The sequence below is a fragment of the Triturus cristatus genome, chromosome 10 (assembly GCF_964204655.1).
Source record: "Triturus cristatus chromosome 10, aTriCri1.1, whole genome shotgun sequence".
Lineage (NCBI taxonomy): Eukaryota > Metazoa > Chordata > Amphibia > Caudata > Salamandridae > Triturus > Triturus cristatus.
Window position 1 is genome coordinate 497,310,336 of NC_140593.1, and position 16,307 is coordinate 497,326,642.

The 16,307-nt window shown below is 44.4% G+C and overlaps 1 protein-coding gene across 1 annotated transcript in view; it reads left to right on the top strand.

The window, feature by feature from the left end:
- Positions 1-730: 730 nt before the first annotated feature.
- The window catches only part of VIPR2 (vasoactive intestinal peptide receptor 2), a 961,249-nt gene continuing 945,672 nt past the window's right edge, over positions 731-16,307 (top strand). The window contains exon 1 of the mRNA XM_085631945.1: positions 731-1,005. Coding sequence (XP_085488071.1) covers positions 946-1,005 — 60 coding nt within the window. The 5' untranslated portion in view covers positions 731-945. The remainder of the gene's footprint in view (positions 1,006-16,307) is intronic.

Genomic DNA, 16,307 nt, shown 5'->3' on the forward strand with positions numbered 1-16,307 from the left:
ATAATAAGTTCCACCGATTAGGCGCAGTGCGAGGGTTATAAAATTACAGCACAAGAAATACCAGGTTGCTCACGTTTTGCTGTACACGAACACCGAGCCAGCCTGTCCACGCTACTAACGAGCCCCTGTTTAGCAGCAGTGCATCCTGCTCTGCAGCACGTTTAAAGAGAATTTGCAAGAGCGCTGTGTACGTGCTCAAGCCTTCTCCACTGCTAAAGTAATGCTTTCATGGTTTTGCCAGCATGAGCTGTCTAAGAACCCTAACTGGCAACTGTTACTCTGGCCGGCTTCGGCAGCCCCAGGGTTAACCGCTGGAAGAAAAGATTTTCCCTCTGACTGAATACCGAGGCCGCGCTTGTTAGTAGCAGCTGACAGCTCCCAACTCAGCCTAGTAGCGTCTTCCCTCCGTTCATCTCACCAAGGGGGCTGCACTGGCCGCACAAGCCCCGCCAGCTAGAAACACAAGGGGGCGACACGTGTCCCGCCACTTCTGCATCCACTTACTTTCAAGTGCGTGCAAACGCAGAGGGGCTTCCAGTGCCTGATAAGGCGCGCGCGTGAGGGAGACGCTTCTTCAAACTTGTCAAGTTGAGCGCGCAGAGTACACACAGCCTACCTACCCGTCCTCTGGGGCGAGGCGGCAGCCGAGGTGCGGCGGGTGTGCTCGGTTAGGTCGGTCGTGGATTTTAGGAAGGTGTATCAATGTCCAAGGTTCTCCTGAGGTGCTGATACCATTGGCCGGATGCAGAGCGTCACTGCAACCTGAGCACGCGCGGAGGGAGCGCACGTCTCGACCCTTGGACAACTCTTTCCACCTCAACGAGGGCTCATCAGCTTTGCACGACCCCGCGTTCTAAATATCGTTGTTTTTTTTTTTTACCAAGGGACTTGTGGTTGGCAATTTGGGTCAAAACGAAATCATTTATGTAAAAACGAAACTTTCAAATGGAGACGATGGGGATTTTCCTTCTCATCCTGGCTGTGTCCATGTGTTGCCTGGCGCCTGTAAGTATGTCCTAGTTTATACAATCTTGAGAGGATCGCACTTAGCGGGTTGTTGCGCCGTGTGTTTGATGGCGATACGCATTCCTTTTGTAAACATCGGGGAAAATTGATGGCTGGGAATCAAAACTGACAGTTCAGCGAGTTCAAGATAATCTAGGCAGACAATTGTGTCTTCGTTTGCTAAAAACTAAAATGCGATACATTTGCAAAATAATCGGTTATAGCATAGTGATGTCCGTAGAACATTTGCATAAAGATGTATTGTTATCTCTTTGATCCTTATTATGATGTTAATGGTATCTATAGATGCCAATATTCTATGCTAAACATAAATCCGAAATAGGAGTTTAACATTTGTGAATGTTGAACGACCACCTTCAATTAATATACTCATTTTAAAAGTGATTTTAATAAATCAGCAAACTCTTGTGGGAATAACATGTTAATTAAAGTTGAACAGTGGAACAAAACGTGTTTCATTTCGTAAGCCTAATGGAAGTATGCGCATTCAATAATCAATTATCGCAGTTTGTTCTTTTTAATCTATCACACGCGACCACGGAAAGACATGGTTTTAGCAGCACTGAAAAGAACCGTTAGCAATATTCCCCAAATATATTTTATTCATGCTTCCGCCTAGGAAGGAGGAAAGACAGAGGCAACCCTGCCAGGCTTAACTAATATAACACGGCTTTGACTTTGAATTGATGTTGTTATAAGCTAAGCGTTGATGGTATAGTAGCATGGTAAGCTTGTTAAACTTAATTTGACATGTTTTTAGATTCTTCTCTCCGGGTGCTTTAAAATATAAATGAATATGTTATGATGCAGGGACACCTAAAGACATATCCTCGTGTATTCTACGGAAAGTTATGAAAACTCAGTGAGGGAATCGCTTGCTCTAGAGATCTGTGTAAATTTCAGGTCGCGGGGTAAAATTCTGGCAGTCACGTTCAGCCTTTCACTTATCTGGGGCTAATACCCTAAATATGATTGAGTTGGGAAAAGTGGTTCACCAGTGGAGAAGCCTTAAGAAGCATTCTAATTTGTGCATGTAAGGTCGATTTGGTGGCTGGATTAAAATTGCTTCTTTATGAAGGGTGACTTTCAGAAACTGCCTACTAATATTCTAGTGGTACACTGGTAAAAGTGGACGGCAAACCCTCTAGTTTACTCTCGTGAGAATTTCCTTCACAAAAATCTTTCACAGTACAGGGATATTAGGTGTACACAAGGTAAAGTAGAATCGGTGGAAATCGGTTAGTTGCTCATAATCAGGGCCAGTGGAATTATGGGACAGTGGAGGACCAATTTGTGCAACAAGGTTGACTAAATTATGGAGCAAGAAAAGGCAAACTATGCATGTAATGTAGCGCATTTTGTGATAAGATGACTTATCATTTTGAAATTTTTACACATATTAGCACTGCCTGGGCAAAGATTTCACCTTATTGGGACCAGTTTCACATCCAAATACAGCAATAAGCAATTTAAGGATGACCAATGAGCCTTTGCTAAGTTGTGCAAAGGTTGGTCGCACACTGCTCGCCTTTGCTAAGTGCCTTTCACAGAGGAGGAACATGTGTCGCCATGCTCTCAGCAACTTTTGATCTGTTTAAGCCAGAAACAATTTTTTGTTAAAATTTGCAGGTTATGCAGCAGATGATGGATTATGTAGCAAATGCAGCAAAACTATAATTGCACGGCAAATGCAGCGGCAGAAGAAACGCATAGTACCAGTGGCCCTGCTTATAAAATTACATAAACAATCATATTTTGCTTCGTTTGATGTTAATTAATATTAATATCCATTTAATAGCCAATGCAGTCAGTGCCAGTGTTGTGGTTGAGAAGTGCACACTAAGACACTACTTAGTAGTGTAGTTGTTCTGTGTTTAAGTCCCATCTGCCAGGTTAGCCGATAATGGGAGTGAGAAACAAGGTGAAATCGTTAGGTCAAATGTCAGAAAATTAAGAGACAGTTTGGAACCAAGTACTAGAATTTAGCTTTCATATATTGGGGGGCATGGAATACACTAAAGCCCTTATCACGAGTTACACAGGGTTCGGAATTACGAGTTGTGCGATATCACACCCTACCACGGGGCTTTAAGTGGGATGAAAAAACTGGGGGGTGGTCTCTCAAAGGGGTGTGGCCGATATAATGTAAGTCGTCTTGGCTTAAAAACACATAAACTGAAAATCTGTGCTTAGCAGAGTGTGCCACCTGACTGGTATTTTGCTGCTTCTGTCACTGAATCCAGATATATAATACAACAAGTAACATTATACCTACATCAAGCCAGGACTATTGGCTTTGTCAATTGTTGTTAATTGCACAAGATAAACAAGCAACATCTATGGCTGTGTTGTATATAATATTGAAAATGCTTCAGTGCTGAAAGGATGAGACTGTGAAAGAACAATAAAAAGTCTCCTTGAAGTTGCATCAAAGGCAGTAAAGGGTGGTTTGCTGCAGAGTTAAGATTTATTTTTTTCACCAAGGGTGAGGGTGAAACTGGAGAGCCCAATAGGGACCCGTCTCGTCACCTGCTTTTCAGAACTGCCGTTGCTCAGCACCGGCAGAACCCAGCCCACTTAAAGTCCTGCCCCCACAATTTGCAGTATTTCCATGATAAATTCCGACAGGTCAACTCTGGAGAAATGCATCTAGGGAAATACCCCCCAAAATGTGAAACAGGCAGAATTTGTGTTCTTTAAATAGTGATTCTACGTGATATGCCTAATTTCGCTGTTGAAAACTCTGACTAGGAGTTATTTACCACACGTTGTAAATGCCTCACCTTGTGATAATGATTTCATTCATATGTGGCAATCACAATACTATTGTCCAACCAACTTCCAAGGAAGGGCATGCACCCTTCTTATGGGTGGATTAGAGTTTCCTGACCCTTGTGCAAACCCCACACTAAAGTTGGAATTCTGAGTTGTGTGGAAATGACCACACCCGGTACTATAAAGTCCTCACCCTTCTATAGATTTTGGAAGGTCAAAGCTACCAGGATTTAAAAGGGAAAGGGTGCACAATATTTACCAATACTTGCACATTCCGGAGAAGTAGGCACCAAAAACTGCATGTTACTCACCAAAAACTCTGAACAGGTGCTCTCTATCACTACTGATAAAATCTGAACCTCGGGAGTCAAATTTGTCCAGGTGTGATATATTGCACCCTCCCTTCCACACACTCATTTTAAGAATGAAATATGTCCTTGCGTCCATTTTGGACACAGGGATGCGTTTCGCAATCTACAAATAGCACAAAAAATGCAGCGAACAACAGTCGTTCACATTCTGGATATTCGCTTTGTTCCCATGCTCCTGTAGTAACATTTTACAGTGAACACAGCATGGTGCAATGGTATAATTTCAGGAATTTCGCGTAACAAGCACAACATGAAATTCCCAAATTTACACGAGATTATCCTTGCATAATGGAAATCTTATCATGCGTAATCCTGGGACAGCTGTTAACTGGATGAGAAAATATCGGACCTGGAGATACCTCTTCTTCACAGTGTCAGCATTCCATTTTCCACCCTTCACAAGTTTCTGGGACCAGAATGGGGACTACAGTGGGTGGATAGTATTGATAGATCCATTAGTGCATGGGATAGCTAAATCAGTTGACTTTCGCTGCTGAACAAAGTGTTCAATTCCCTGAATGATCGACTCAGCCTTTCATCCTCCTGAAGGTCGGGAAATTAAGCACCATGGTATTAGTAATAATAACATCTCTGACATAACTGCTCTTGGAAACAGTAAAAGAGCCATACAAAGTGCTCTATAAAAACAACTGACCATTGTAATGCGCTTTCCGATTGCAAACTTTCTCCTTTGCAGACTTAGCCCAAGTTTAAATGGAAGGAAAATGTGCATGGAAAAGTATTATGTTTTACCCGGTGTGTTTCAACACCCGATAATAGAATCATCAGTGTCTCCTGCAGAGATACCACGACAAACCACTTTGCACAACTCAGATTGCGGTCCTGGGTCAGAGAGAGAAAAACACTGCAATGTGGAACACTCAGGAAAAGTAATGCACTCATGCTGTGGCTGGAAAGACACTGAAATGTGGACAGTGAAGTAAATTCACTAGAATGGGGCACATGTAGATTTGCGTTCTGTGCAAGGGAATACAGGTTCAGGTTTACTAAGATTTTCCATCGGGGTTGCACCACATTTTTGGTTCAGCCCCAACACAACATCCATGTTGGTATTTGCCAAGCCACGGAAATCAAGATTTGTGTGACTTTGCGCGGAATTTGATCCCAAAAGTAACACAAAGCAGCGTGTAGCACTCCTTTGCATTACTTTTCATCGGGGAGCCGTAACATGGATGGAGCATAGGTGTTCCCGTGCATCCACCCATGTATTTAGATGCACACACATAAATTAAATAAAGTCAGTAAACAAGAGTTTCCACGAACATAGTGCCTCTTCCCGAGGTTTGTGTAACAAGAAGTATCTTTATTTCTCATTGTTAGTTCCATTTTGCATGTGTGCACCCATCCAAAGAGGAAACAGGTCCAAGAACAGTTTTTGTGCAGGTAAGTAGCCATTTTTTGTCAAAACTATTCAAACCACAACACAGGCACCGTTGCATCTTGGAGTAAGGGTGCCAGCATTGTCACTAGACAACCAGAAGTGCGCAAATGCGACGAGAGAGCAAAACTGTGCCATATGGAGTAGATATGGTGCAATTCTGTTCTCCCCCTCTGAAGCAATGCAGGGTAGCATTTTCCCTTGCTTAGTTGCTTTGTGTCAACGTTTAGTAAATCTGGGCAACAGTGTCACAGAAAACGCTGGGTCAAAGAGACTAATTCACTCAACATCACTGAAAAGTAGGCCCTACTTATCACACTCACATGAATTAGATGGAAAGTGGTAGTGCCATGTGGAGTCCCCATTACTGAGATACCCCAAGACCACACGGCAGCATTCTGCATTTCAAAATACAAAATAGCACCAAGAGGCCCCTATATTGGCAAACGCTACTCTATACAAAACCATGTAGCAAAGCAGTCCACAAATTATCCACTAAACCCCATTTCCGCCCTCCTGTGCTGTGTCATCAGTTAACAGCACTCCATGCTACTCCTGACACTAATGTGTTCTGATGAGCACTAGCTTCCGCAGAAGCGTCCTCCCTCTCTCCCCATTGGCTTGCCATAGCAATACACAAAATTGGCGGGTAAGTGGGCTGGGACAAGGAGGCCGTTTCCCGCCATGCCTCAGAGCTCAGCCTCCACCTGTGACAGGCTCAGCTCGCGGAAGAGTAAATGTTGACGTAACCCTAACAGTTCAGGCAGGCAATAAAACGCGCTCGGGCTTCACTCAGATGCCCACCTTGGCTTTGTCCAACTATTTGCACGGTTAACAATATTCCCGCGAAAATTAAGCGAATACCTCTCTTCCACAGAGATGATTTAGAGTCTCACCAGGGGAACAGCTCAGCCAAAAGAATTTCTTCCACTTTTTGTTTATTATTTTTGTTACGAGCTGTTTGGATTTCGCTCGCTCTAAAATCCTTGAATCACCGTCTATACATAGCGCAGTTCAGGTCACTGTTTATTCACCACCCGAAATAATGTAAACTCTGCTCTGGAAGCAAAAGGAGACCCAAGTTCCCGATGGCATGCAGCTGAACCGACCTGCTTTGAGGGAGAAGATAGCATGGCGTAACAGCTTGAAAGAAGGCGCTCGTTCAGCAACAACATTGCCAAGATGGTGTTCCTGGTGGCTAAAAAATATTTTAAAAGCAGTAAAACGTTTCACGCTGGACAAAACACATATACTTTCTTATACCCCTTACCTGTCTCATATCTCCTGCCTGCTCTTACGTCCAAGCTTGAATAGCTTTTTTTCTCGGAGTACTCTCAATATTTTGCACAATTTAGTTCAAATATTTAAAAAATGGCTATAGAAAAAATGATTTACAACTATAGAGAATGATCAGAAAGCTTAAAATGTGTTATTTCCAGCAAAACAAAATGAGTGGAAGAAAGATTTTGACGATGTTGGTATAGGGCCTGGCGTTTGCACTTTGGATAATTTGAGCCAGTGGTTTCCAGTGCTCGGCACTGGCACTTAATTGCCAGCACTGGGGTTTATGAAAGTCTACCACATGGTGGCGCTGTCTGCCTAATTTAGGTATGAGCAGAACTACTGCTGTTTATTAATTCAATTTACATTTACAATGACTAATACCTGCCACCCAAGCCATTATTATAGCTTTGGGGTCTTGGAATAGTATGAATTGTCACACTTGTAACAGTGCGATGGTTAGTTGTTGTGTTGGCACTGTCTTTGGCAGCGCTGATTGGGCAGCCAATGATGAAGGCTGTAGTGTCCTCCTGACGAGGGTCCTGACATAAACTGTTTTTTTTTTTACAAATTAAGCACTGCTTTGTATGAGTGTATTTGTTGTATTTATATATGTGACCTCTCAACACAGTGTTTGATGCTATTAATAGATCAATGTACACAGAGAGGCTGACTGACCACTCTTTTTCAGGAGGAAGTTAGATTTACACATTAAAAAAAATACACAAGGTACGATTCTATATATTTGCACGATTCACGAAAGTGAGATATATGTGTAAGTGGAACATACTTGTGCATAATGTACAAAAAATGTGCACATATTGCTCAAACACATGAGTTCCCATTGGGGGTGGAAAAGTGTTTTTTTCCCCCCGAGGAATAGCAGAGATTTTGCAGGTAGTGTATTCACATAGATGTTGGCGTAAGGTACATACCACAATTATTTCAACATCTAGCTTACCCCCCACCCTAGATTGGTAGAAACACTAAGAAAGTGTGAGGAATTGCAGTGTGTCAGGACATGTGTAGAACGGGGAGCCATTTAAAAATTAAAAATCATAGTAATAAAAGAAACATGGAGTACTATTGATACTAATGTAAGCATAGCAAACATTGTACACACTTGTTGGGTTAGAAAAGTGTCAGGGCATCGCCTTAGGTTTAAAGAGCTTATGCGGAGCTGTATGGCCAATGACGTGACCTCGCACATGAAATCAATTATTCACACAGTCATTATGACATACGTACTTTGCACACCAGATGAAAAAGAATGTGCATGTAGATTTGTGCAGGAGGTGCATTAACCCCCTGACATCATTTATCAGTTTGTTGTCAGCCATACCACACCAATCACATCATATGAAAACCAGTACTGGAATGCATTGAATAGTTCATGCATCTAAATCTATGTTTTTGTAGCTCAGCCTCTGAGTATTTGGTTTTCATGTGGCTCGAGCAGAATCGTAGTGTTCCTATTATTAGCAAAGGTGGTTGTATTTTATAGAATGAATGAATGAATGAATGAATGAATGTAGAGGTATTTGTAGAGCGCTACTGCTACTTCAGAAGAAGCATCCTGGTGCTTCCACAAGTCACTGTCAAGTAGGACTGGTTGTTATAGCTCACCGAACAGCACTGTTTTCAACTGTGTCTTGAACAGGCTTTCGCTAGAGATGGCATGGAGAAAGAGTGGGAAATCTTTCCAGAAGCCAGGAGACAGAACAGAGAAGGACCTGCCTCCAATCTGGTTTCGCAGAACCTGGAGATGCACAGAAGATTGTGGTTAGAAGAGCGGAGTGCACTTGCAGGAGAGTAGTGTTTAAGCTTGGCTCGTATGTAGCTGGGGCCCTCTGGTGGAGTGCTCTGTGGGTGATCATCAGCGTTTTTAATTTAAGCCTGGACGCGATCGGTAGCCAGTGTAGCTCCTGGAGCCCTTGTCTAATAGACTGACGCTTGGGAATATTAAGGATAACCCTAGTTGCAGCATATGGTACATGCTGCAGTCGAGACAGCAGATTCATGGAGGCTCCTAGATGAAGTATGTTGGAGTAATCCAACCTGGAGGAGATTAGTGCATGTGCAACCTCCTTGAGAGTGTCTAGGGAGCTTTCTTTCTTTAAGAGCTTTCTTAAAGATTTTAGCAAACCAAAGCAAGTAGCTGTGGTGGCCTTGATGTGGGGTTTCAAGGAAAGTGCAGTGTCCATCAAGACCCCCAGATTCCAGACGACTGGGGAAGGGGTGGGAGCAGGTCCTAAGTCAGAAGGCCAGAGACGCAGTGCGTCAAGAGGGGAGGAGGAGCCGAATAACAAGATGTTCATTTTGTCAAAATTGAGTTGCAGACAACTGTTATACATCCATTGAGCAATAGATACAAGACAGCCCTGCAAAGTCCCCAATTACAGTGCCATTAAGCTTATGGAAAGATAGCATTACGTGCCTATTGTCCGCGTACGAAACAATGTTCATATCCCAACTTTGTGCTACTAGAGCTTATGAGGCCAGGTAGATGTTAAAAAGGGTTGGGCTCAGTGATGAACCCTGAGGAACACCGTAACTAATTGTTCTAGACTGGGGGCGGTAAAGGGGGAAAAGAAGACTACCTGTTGTCTGTCTGCTAGATAGGAGCAAAGCCATTCAGAGCGCGGCCCGTAATTACCACCAGCTCCAGCCTATGTAGGCCAATTTTGTGTGACACAGTGTCGAAGGTGGTGGAGAAATCTAATATTATGACCACCATCTTCTACCCTGAGTTAGGGTTGCCCCTGATGTAATATGTAACCCCATGAAGGGCTTATTCTGTGCTGAAGCCAGTACGAAAGCCCAACTGCGTGGGATGAAGAATCTTGTTTTAGTCCACATGGCTTGTGATCTGCCGGTTCGCCTGGGATTCTAGCATCTTGCCAAGGTGAGGAAGGAGAGAGAAGGGTCTGTAATTGCTCAAGGTGCGGAGGTCGGCAGTTGCTTTTTTTAATAGGAGAATCACCAGTGCATTCTTCCAATGTATCGGACCATACCACGTTCTAAGGACAGGTTAAAGAGGGCATTGATTCATGGGTTAATGGGAGGGGCCTCCTTGGCCAGCAAAAAAGGGGGATACGGGTCAAGAGGTGAGTCGGAATTAATTTTATGAATTATTTACTCTGAACCAGCTAATAAAATAAGAGTGAAAGACTCAAACTGCGCCACTATCAAGGCTGAGGAGGTGGTGGAAGTTGACTTGGGATGGGGGGATCGAACAGCTTCTTAAAATTAGCATCGGTTTTTTCCACTTCCGTGTGGAAGAATGAAGAGAGATTCTCTTCCACAGACTGGAAAGCAGGGACACTTTGTTTGCAGGTGTCTGGCTCCCAAAGTGTTTTGATGATTTTAAAAACACTTCTGGGGTTGTTATCAGTGGCTGCAATTTGCATAGAAAAGAAAGCAATTTAAATATTTTAAATATTTCTCAAGAACTGTTTTGAAGATTGTCTTTTGAAACATATATGTAGCGCTTTATGTCCCTGGCCAGGCAGAGAAGGGCTTCAATGTTCCTCCATTCCAGGGAGCCCTTTTCAGAGTGCATGGCTTAAAGGGTGTTAGAATTATTACATTCTATGAAGAATATATTGGTTGAGGTGAATGAGGTTCTGAGACGTGGTGTGGCATGCATCATAGTGCTTAAGCATGTTGAATTGCAGAGAGTTGCCCAACTGATGATAGGGGCATGCTACTCCGATGACATCAAACCACATCCTAATAAATCAGCACTGGATTCCCTTAAAACCCAGAGATATTGTTTATCAAGGCCATTTTTGCAAAGCTTTTACTTCAGCTATTCATGCTACACTTCTGCCTTAAGAGTGAATTACACTTTAGTTTCAACACTGAGTGATAAATTATTTTCATTGATTAGCTGTGTCTTACTCCAAGGTTAGACATGTCTACTTCATATATTTCCTAGAGTAAGATGTGGTCATTTGCAAAGAAAAGCTTTGCAGAGCACAATACATTTTTACACCAGTATGCATGTTTTAATTCTGGATTTTAATGAGTTAGACACATCTAAAGCTAGATGGAGAACGACATAACTACTCACAGGAAATGCAATGTGAACTAGGCCTTAATATTGAGGAGTAGTTTAGATATAGGACAGGAGTAAGACACAACTACTCATAGAAAATGTTTGGTAAATCTTATCCGCAGATGACTGCTCTCCCATCCAGGCTATCCAACCTGCATTGTCTAAAATCTAATTGTCTCTGGTGCCTCTCAAACTTCTGTCAGTAAAACTGTACTGCAGTTGGAAAGTGCAAAATTCAATTCAATATAGCCACTTTGCTCCCTATTACAGGGGCTGCGGGAATACTTAAGAGGATTTTCACACCAAGAAATACAGATTCCATGGCCATCTAGGTTGTGGGAATAGCACCCTATTTGTAAGTTGGTCCCTCAGAAATAGGGAGTAACAAGCATCAAACAGTGTTTCCAGACTGATACTTGCATGTTATTCTACATTTGTAGGTCTTTTTGCAACTCAGCATTTCACCTGCTTTGAGCAAGTGAAATGTATTGGTGGAAACCTGCAAGCAACACTATTCCTACAATACTTGAAACTTCTGTTGTGGCTGGTAACTCCCATTACCAGACACATTTGGAATTACAGGCTTCATATATTGAAAGTCTAAGTCAACCATTGGCAAGCTAATTAGCAAAGAGCTTGCTATTCCTCTTTGTTGAGGAATGAGCATTTACATGTGAGAATCTAACTGTAAATTCTGTGTGAATATCTGCCAACTTGCGACATTATGTGTGTTCACCAAATTTTACAAATGAATCCACCCATGCGTGCCAAAGAAGCCACCCTTATAATTTGATTTGCTCACACAGAAATGTGAATTTAAAAGTGGGAAATTTTGCAGGAGCACATATCATTGTCAAGGGCAAAATTCCACCATTGCTGATGCATTGACTGATGAATAGGATTTTCCCAACATGAATATTGTACTTGCATTGTAAAAGGCACTCTAACTGCGATACAGTTGGATCATCATACTGCTGGGTCCCACTGCCACTGTACCTGCAGCAACAAAGCAACCTCTTTTACCTATCAAACATGCTCTATGCAATTAGTGCACTGCATGACCAGTCCCTGTGGCGTCGTAAGAGTTACCAATGACAGAACCCTTGTGGCTCCTGATGGACTCCATAGAACTGTGACGTAAGTGTTCAAGCGTAGTGAAGTGAATGCAGGTTTAGAACATTGAGTTCGCAGGTACACGCATACGAATAGAGGCGTATTCTACTAAGCTCTGTGTGTGGCGTAGTCATTAGCCGGTGCACAGGTTGGGGAGAATGCTACAATTGGTGACTAGATAGCGCATAAGTAACCCGAAGATCAACAGTGCTCTCCCAGAGAGTTTGCCATGGTCCAGAAAACTGCTTGTGCGTCCCACATGTACCTCAGTCGAAGTGCAGAATCCACATTTGTCGTATGTGGAGTCAAAGCACAACTCCAGCCAGTGTAAAACATTTGAAGATGATGAAAACTTCACTGAGAAGTCTAAACATCATTGGTTGAGAGCCTGCTGGGAAGGCCATAAAGATAGGTACTGCGCTACTACACAACTTAAAGCTCTACATCATATGGAGTGATAAGGTTAAGGCGGATACAACCAAGTTTTGAAAGAGCATCAAATCACGATAGCAAATTGCAAGTACATGCTGTGATCAGAAGCACTGTGAGGCAGAGATCAACCAGGTGTCAGACAGGGCAAAGAAATGTCTAAAGGCAAAGCAAGTCAAATACTAGTAACGGTCATCTGCTTACCAAAACTGAGTAAAGAGAGTCATCATACCACAGCGTTGGGGAAATGGCCCCAAAAAGACATGCTCCGGTTAGTGGTTATGGAGCTTCCATCTGTGAAGCGGTACACCACCAAAGCTGCAGAGTGGAGCTCAGAACAACTCCAGAGGTCTTAGAAGATTGACAGCCGAAAGGGGCAAACGGAATAGTGAAAGGTCCACGCTTCCTGTAACTATCTAAGATGACCCAGAGGCCAGCACGTTGAAGGCCTCAGAGATGGTTTGCATAAACAAGATCACCAAGCAGCATCGGAAAGAAAACTACTTTCCACATCAGTAAGCTCTTCCAACGGTTAAAATGCCGCAGCCTTCTTGGAACCACCACCACCATTCGATACCGCCAAAAAGCAAAATATCGGCGACAGATGGACTGCTTGGATAGAGACATTTGATGATTTCCTTGATGTGATAGAAGAAGCAGATACTAAGAAGTCTATCAAGTAACTTAAGAACCTTGCTGGTGAAGGTGTAAAAGAAGTCATAAAGAAAATGCAGCAAGCTGATGAAATCACACACTGTCAAATCAAAGCAGCCTTGAATCTCAAGTTCAATCCAATGCTAAATGTAGATTACGAAAGATAGATTTTCAGTCAAGAATGACAGAAAGTTGTTTAAACCATCGACAAATTTGTTGAGATACTAGATGCACTCACCAAACACTGTAAGTTCAATACATTTAATGATGAATCTATATGTCTTAGAGTTATTGACGGATGCCTGTCAGAATAATTCAGATGACGAATGCTGAAAGAAACTCTTACCCTGGAGCCAGTTCTCCTGGCTGCCAGAGCTGAAGAACATGCTGATCGACAAGCTACTGATATGGAGAACCAAGGTGCCCAGAGTGAGTCAGGCATGAACATGAAAAGTAAGCAAAAGTACAAGGCAGAAGGACACAGAATGATGTCTCCATCTAAAAAAGAAGTAGTTCTTCAGGTGCGGATTTTCTTTTCCACATGAAGGTAAATGTCCTGCCATTGGACAGATCACCAAACGCCTTGGGAATGAGAACCTTTTTGCAATGGTTTGCAAGGTTAAGGAAAAAGTAAGTGCATCACGGTGTGAAGACAAAATGGCTGCCCGACTGTTCCAGAAGTGACATTCTACGCACGTCCACAAGCTCAAGCGACCACACTAGTTGAAGCAGGTCAGCACCAAACAAAGTTGATCGTCACCTAAATCACCATCAAAGAGTTCTTCAGTATCAATGTCAAGTAAAAAGGGAAAGAGATAGTTATGCAATGCCGATGTTTACCTTAGAAAAACATGTGCATGTTGGACTCACCGCATGTGAAGAGAAATGCAGGTCAAGGAAAAGTCAACATGAAAAAGCACCAAAGTCATTCAAACATTGTCTGAAGATTACACTAAATGGTTGCTCTATTCCGTTTATTATTGGCAGTGGTGCGTCCATAAACATTATGCCTGAGGAGAAATACAGTGATCTATTTCCATTGCCCTGATGGTGATTGTTGAGTTCTACCATTTTCCATTGATAGAAGATCTCTCATCTATCACTCAAGAAAGAGTCATCAAGATCTTAGACGGCATCTTTGTGACATGGAGGGTTCCTGTGATTTTAAAATCTGGCAATGGCCCACCTTTCAACAGTTGAGAATTCAGAGACTTTCTCAGTCATTTAAATGTGAAGCATCAGTAGAGCACACCTTTTTGGCCACAGGCCAATGGCCTTGTCGAAGGTTTCATGAGTATTCTTCAGACAGCTGTCTAGTATGCTGTTTTGGAAAAGCTTGAACTTAAAACTATCTTGGATTCTACTCTTCGAGCTTACCGTGCGACCACTCACTCGAACACAGGTGAAATGTTGGACTTGGCCCTTCTGGCAGGTTCACCCCTGAACGTTTTGCTTTTTATTGGTGACTTGGTGTGGTGATTTTTGGTTTCTGCGCACTTTCCCTGTGTCCCAGGGTAAAGTGCGTGCGCGCTCTGAGTGCGTGTGGTGAGATAGGCCTGCCCTCCCATAGGAATGCATGGGGAATGTATGTGTCCCTAGTAGTTCCTGATGCTTGGGGTGTGCAGGCCCGAGTTTGGTATGTGCGGACTCATGTGATTGAATGCTGTGCGATGATGTGTGCGGCGTGCATGTACCTAGTGTGGAAGTGCCACTTCTAGAAGTGGGCACTTCTGTGTGCAGTGTGTCTGGCGCATGATTGGCTGATTGAGGTCATGTGACGGGCTAGGGATTCCCCAGAGTCAGGATGAGTCACCCAGTGGTGAATGGGGAGATCAGCAGCTAGATGGGTGGGAGGAGTACACCTGGGTCCTGAATAGGGCAGGGTTTTCCCCACACAATGCTGGCTCCGCCCCCTGTGGTGCGACTGACGACCCTAGCCCTGCCAGTGAATAGAGTGAGGGGCTGAGCACATCAAGGGTGCTCCCCAACCAGCTGCGACTGGTTTTCTTCCTCACCCTGAACCCAGAACAAAGGGATTTGGTGTATAAAAAGGGGCTGTGTCCCCTTACAAAATGTTCTTGTTCTAACTCGAATCTACCAGGGGCGTGCTGCTGCTGGGGCCCAGGGGAAGGCTTGCCTCCCTGGGCCCTGCCCAGCCCCTGGATGCCAGATGGACTTACTGGACCTTTTTCCTTTGCTGGGAGCTGCTGTGCTCCAGTTTCTTGATGCCTCCAGGACTGCTGGGACCTTTGGCTCTTTTTTTATTGCTTTTGCCCAGGGCTTTGCTATAGTCCTCCAGCGCCTGAGCGCTGTATTCTGTTTTTTAAACTGGCCCAGCGGAGGGAGAGCGTGGGCTTCGCAGCGCCGAGCTACAGCCCCTGTCGGAGGGAACCCCCGTGGTAGGGATTCCCCGTGATACGAGACCAAGCGGGAGCCCACTCCGCTGGTTATGCTGCCAATTACTTTTTATTAATTAGCAGGTGCCCACCCTGCTTTATATTCTAATTCCGAGGGAGCCTACCCCTCATAGTGCCTGTTCGATGTTGTAGCGGGAGCCCACCCCGCGTTTCACCGCCACGGCCGGGGAGAACCGGAAGTCAGGTCGCGGGCTGCCTGACGTGGGGCGGGACTTCCGCTTTCCAAAGGAAGCCCCGCGCCCACGGAGTCCCCCGGAAGCCGGCACAGAGAGGTGCGTCGAACCCCTCAGCGGAGCTCTCGTGAAGTGAGAGCCCCGCGTTCAGAGGAAGCGGAGCGTTGTATGCTCCATCGTCGGCCCCGCAGAAGTTGAGGCGGGAGCCTACCCCGCCGTGAGAGGCGAGTCCAAGAGAGCCGGTGAGTGAGGGCTCTAAGGGGGTCCGGGCCGCCTTTCGCTCCCGCCGAGGAGGGAGCCGATACCATTCTAAAGTGCCTGTAAAGGCACTGAGTGTAAAGTTCTGGGGCGGCCCCGTCTGTTAGCGGGCCGCTCCCATGGGGGCATAGTGGGTTACAGAGCCCCGTGAGGCTCTAACGCGGGGCAGATTTGTTTAGAGCCCAGTGAGGCTCCAACGAGGCGGGCATCCCTTATTTCGAGTCCAGAGGGGACTCCACCGCCAGCTCATATTATTATTTCAGAGCCCTGAGTGGCTCCAGCACGTGTGCCAGTTGTTCTCTGAGCCAGATGGCTCCAACGTTTGGGCCCCCCCCCTCATTACCTTAAGAG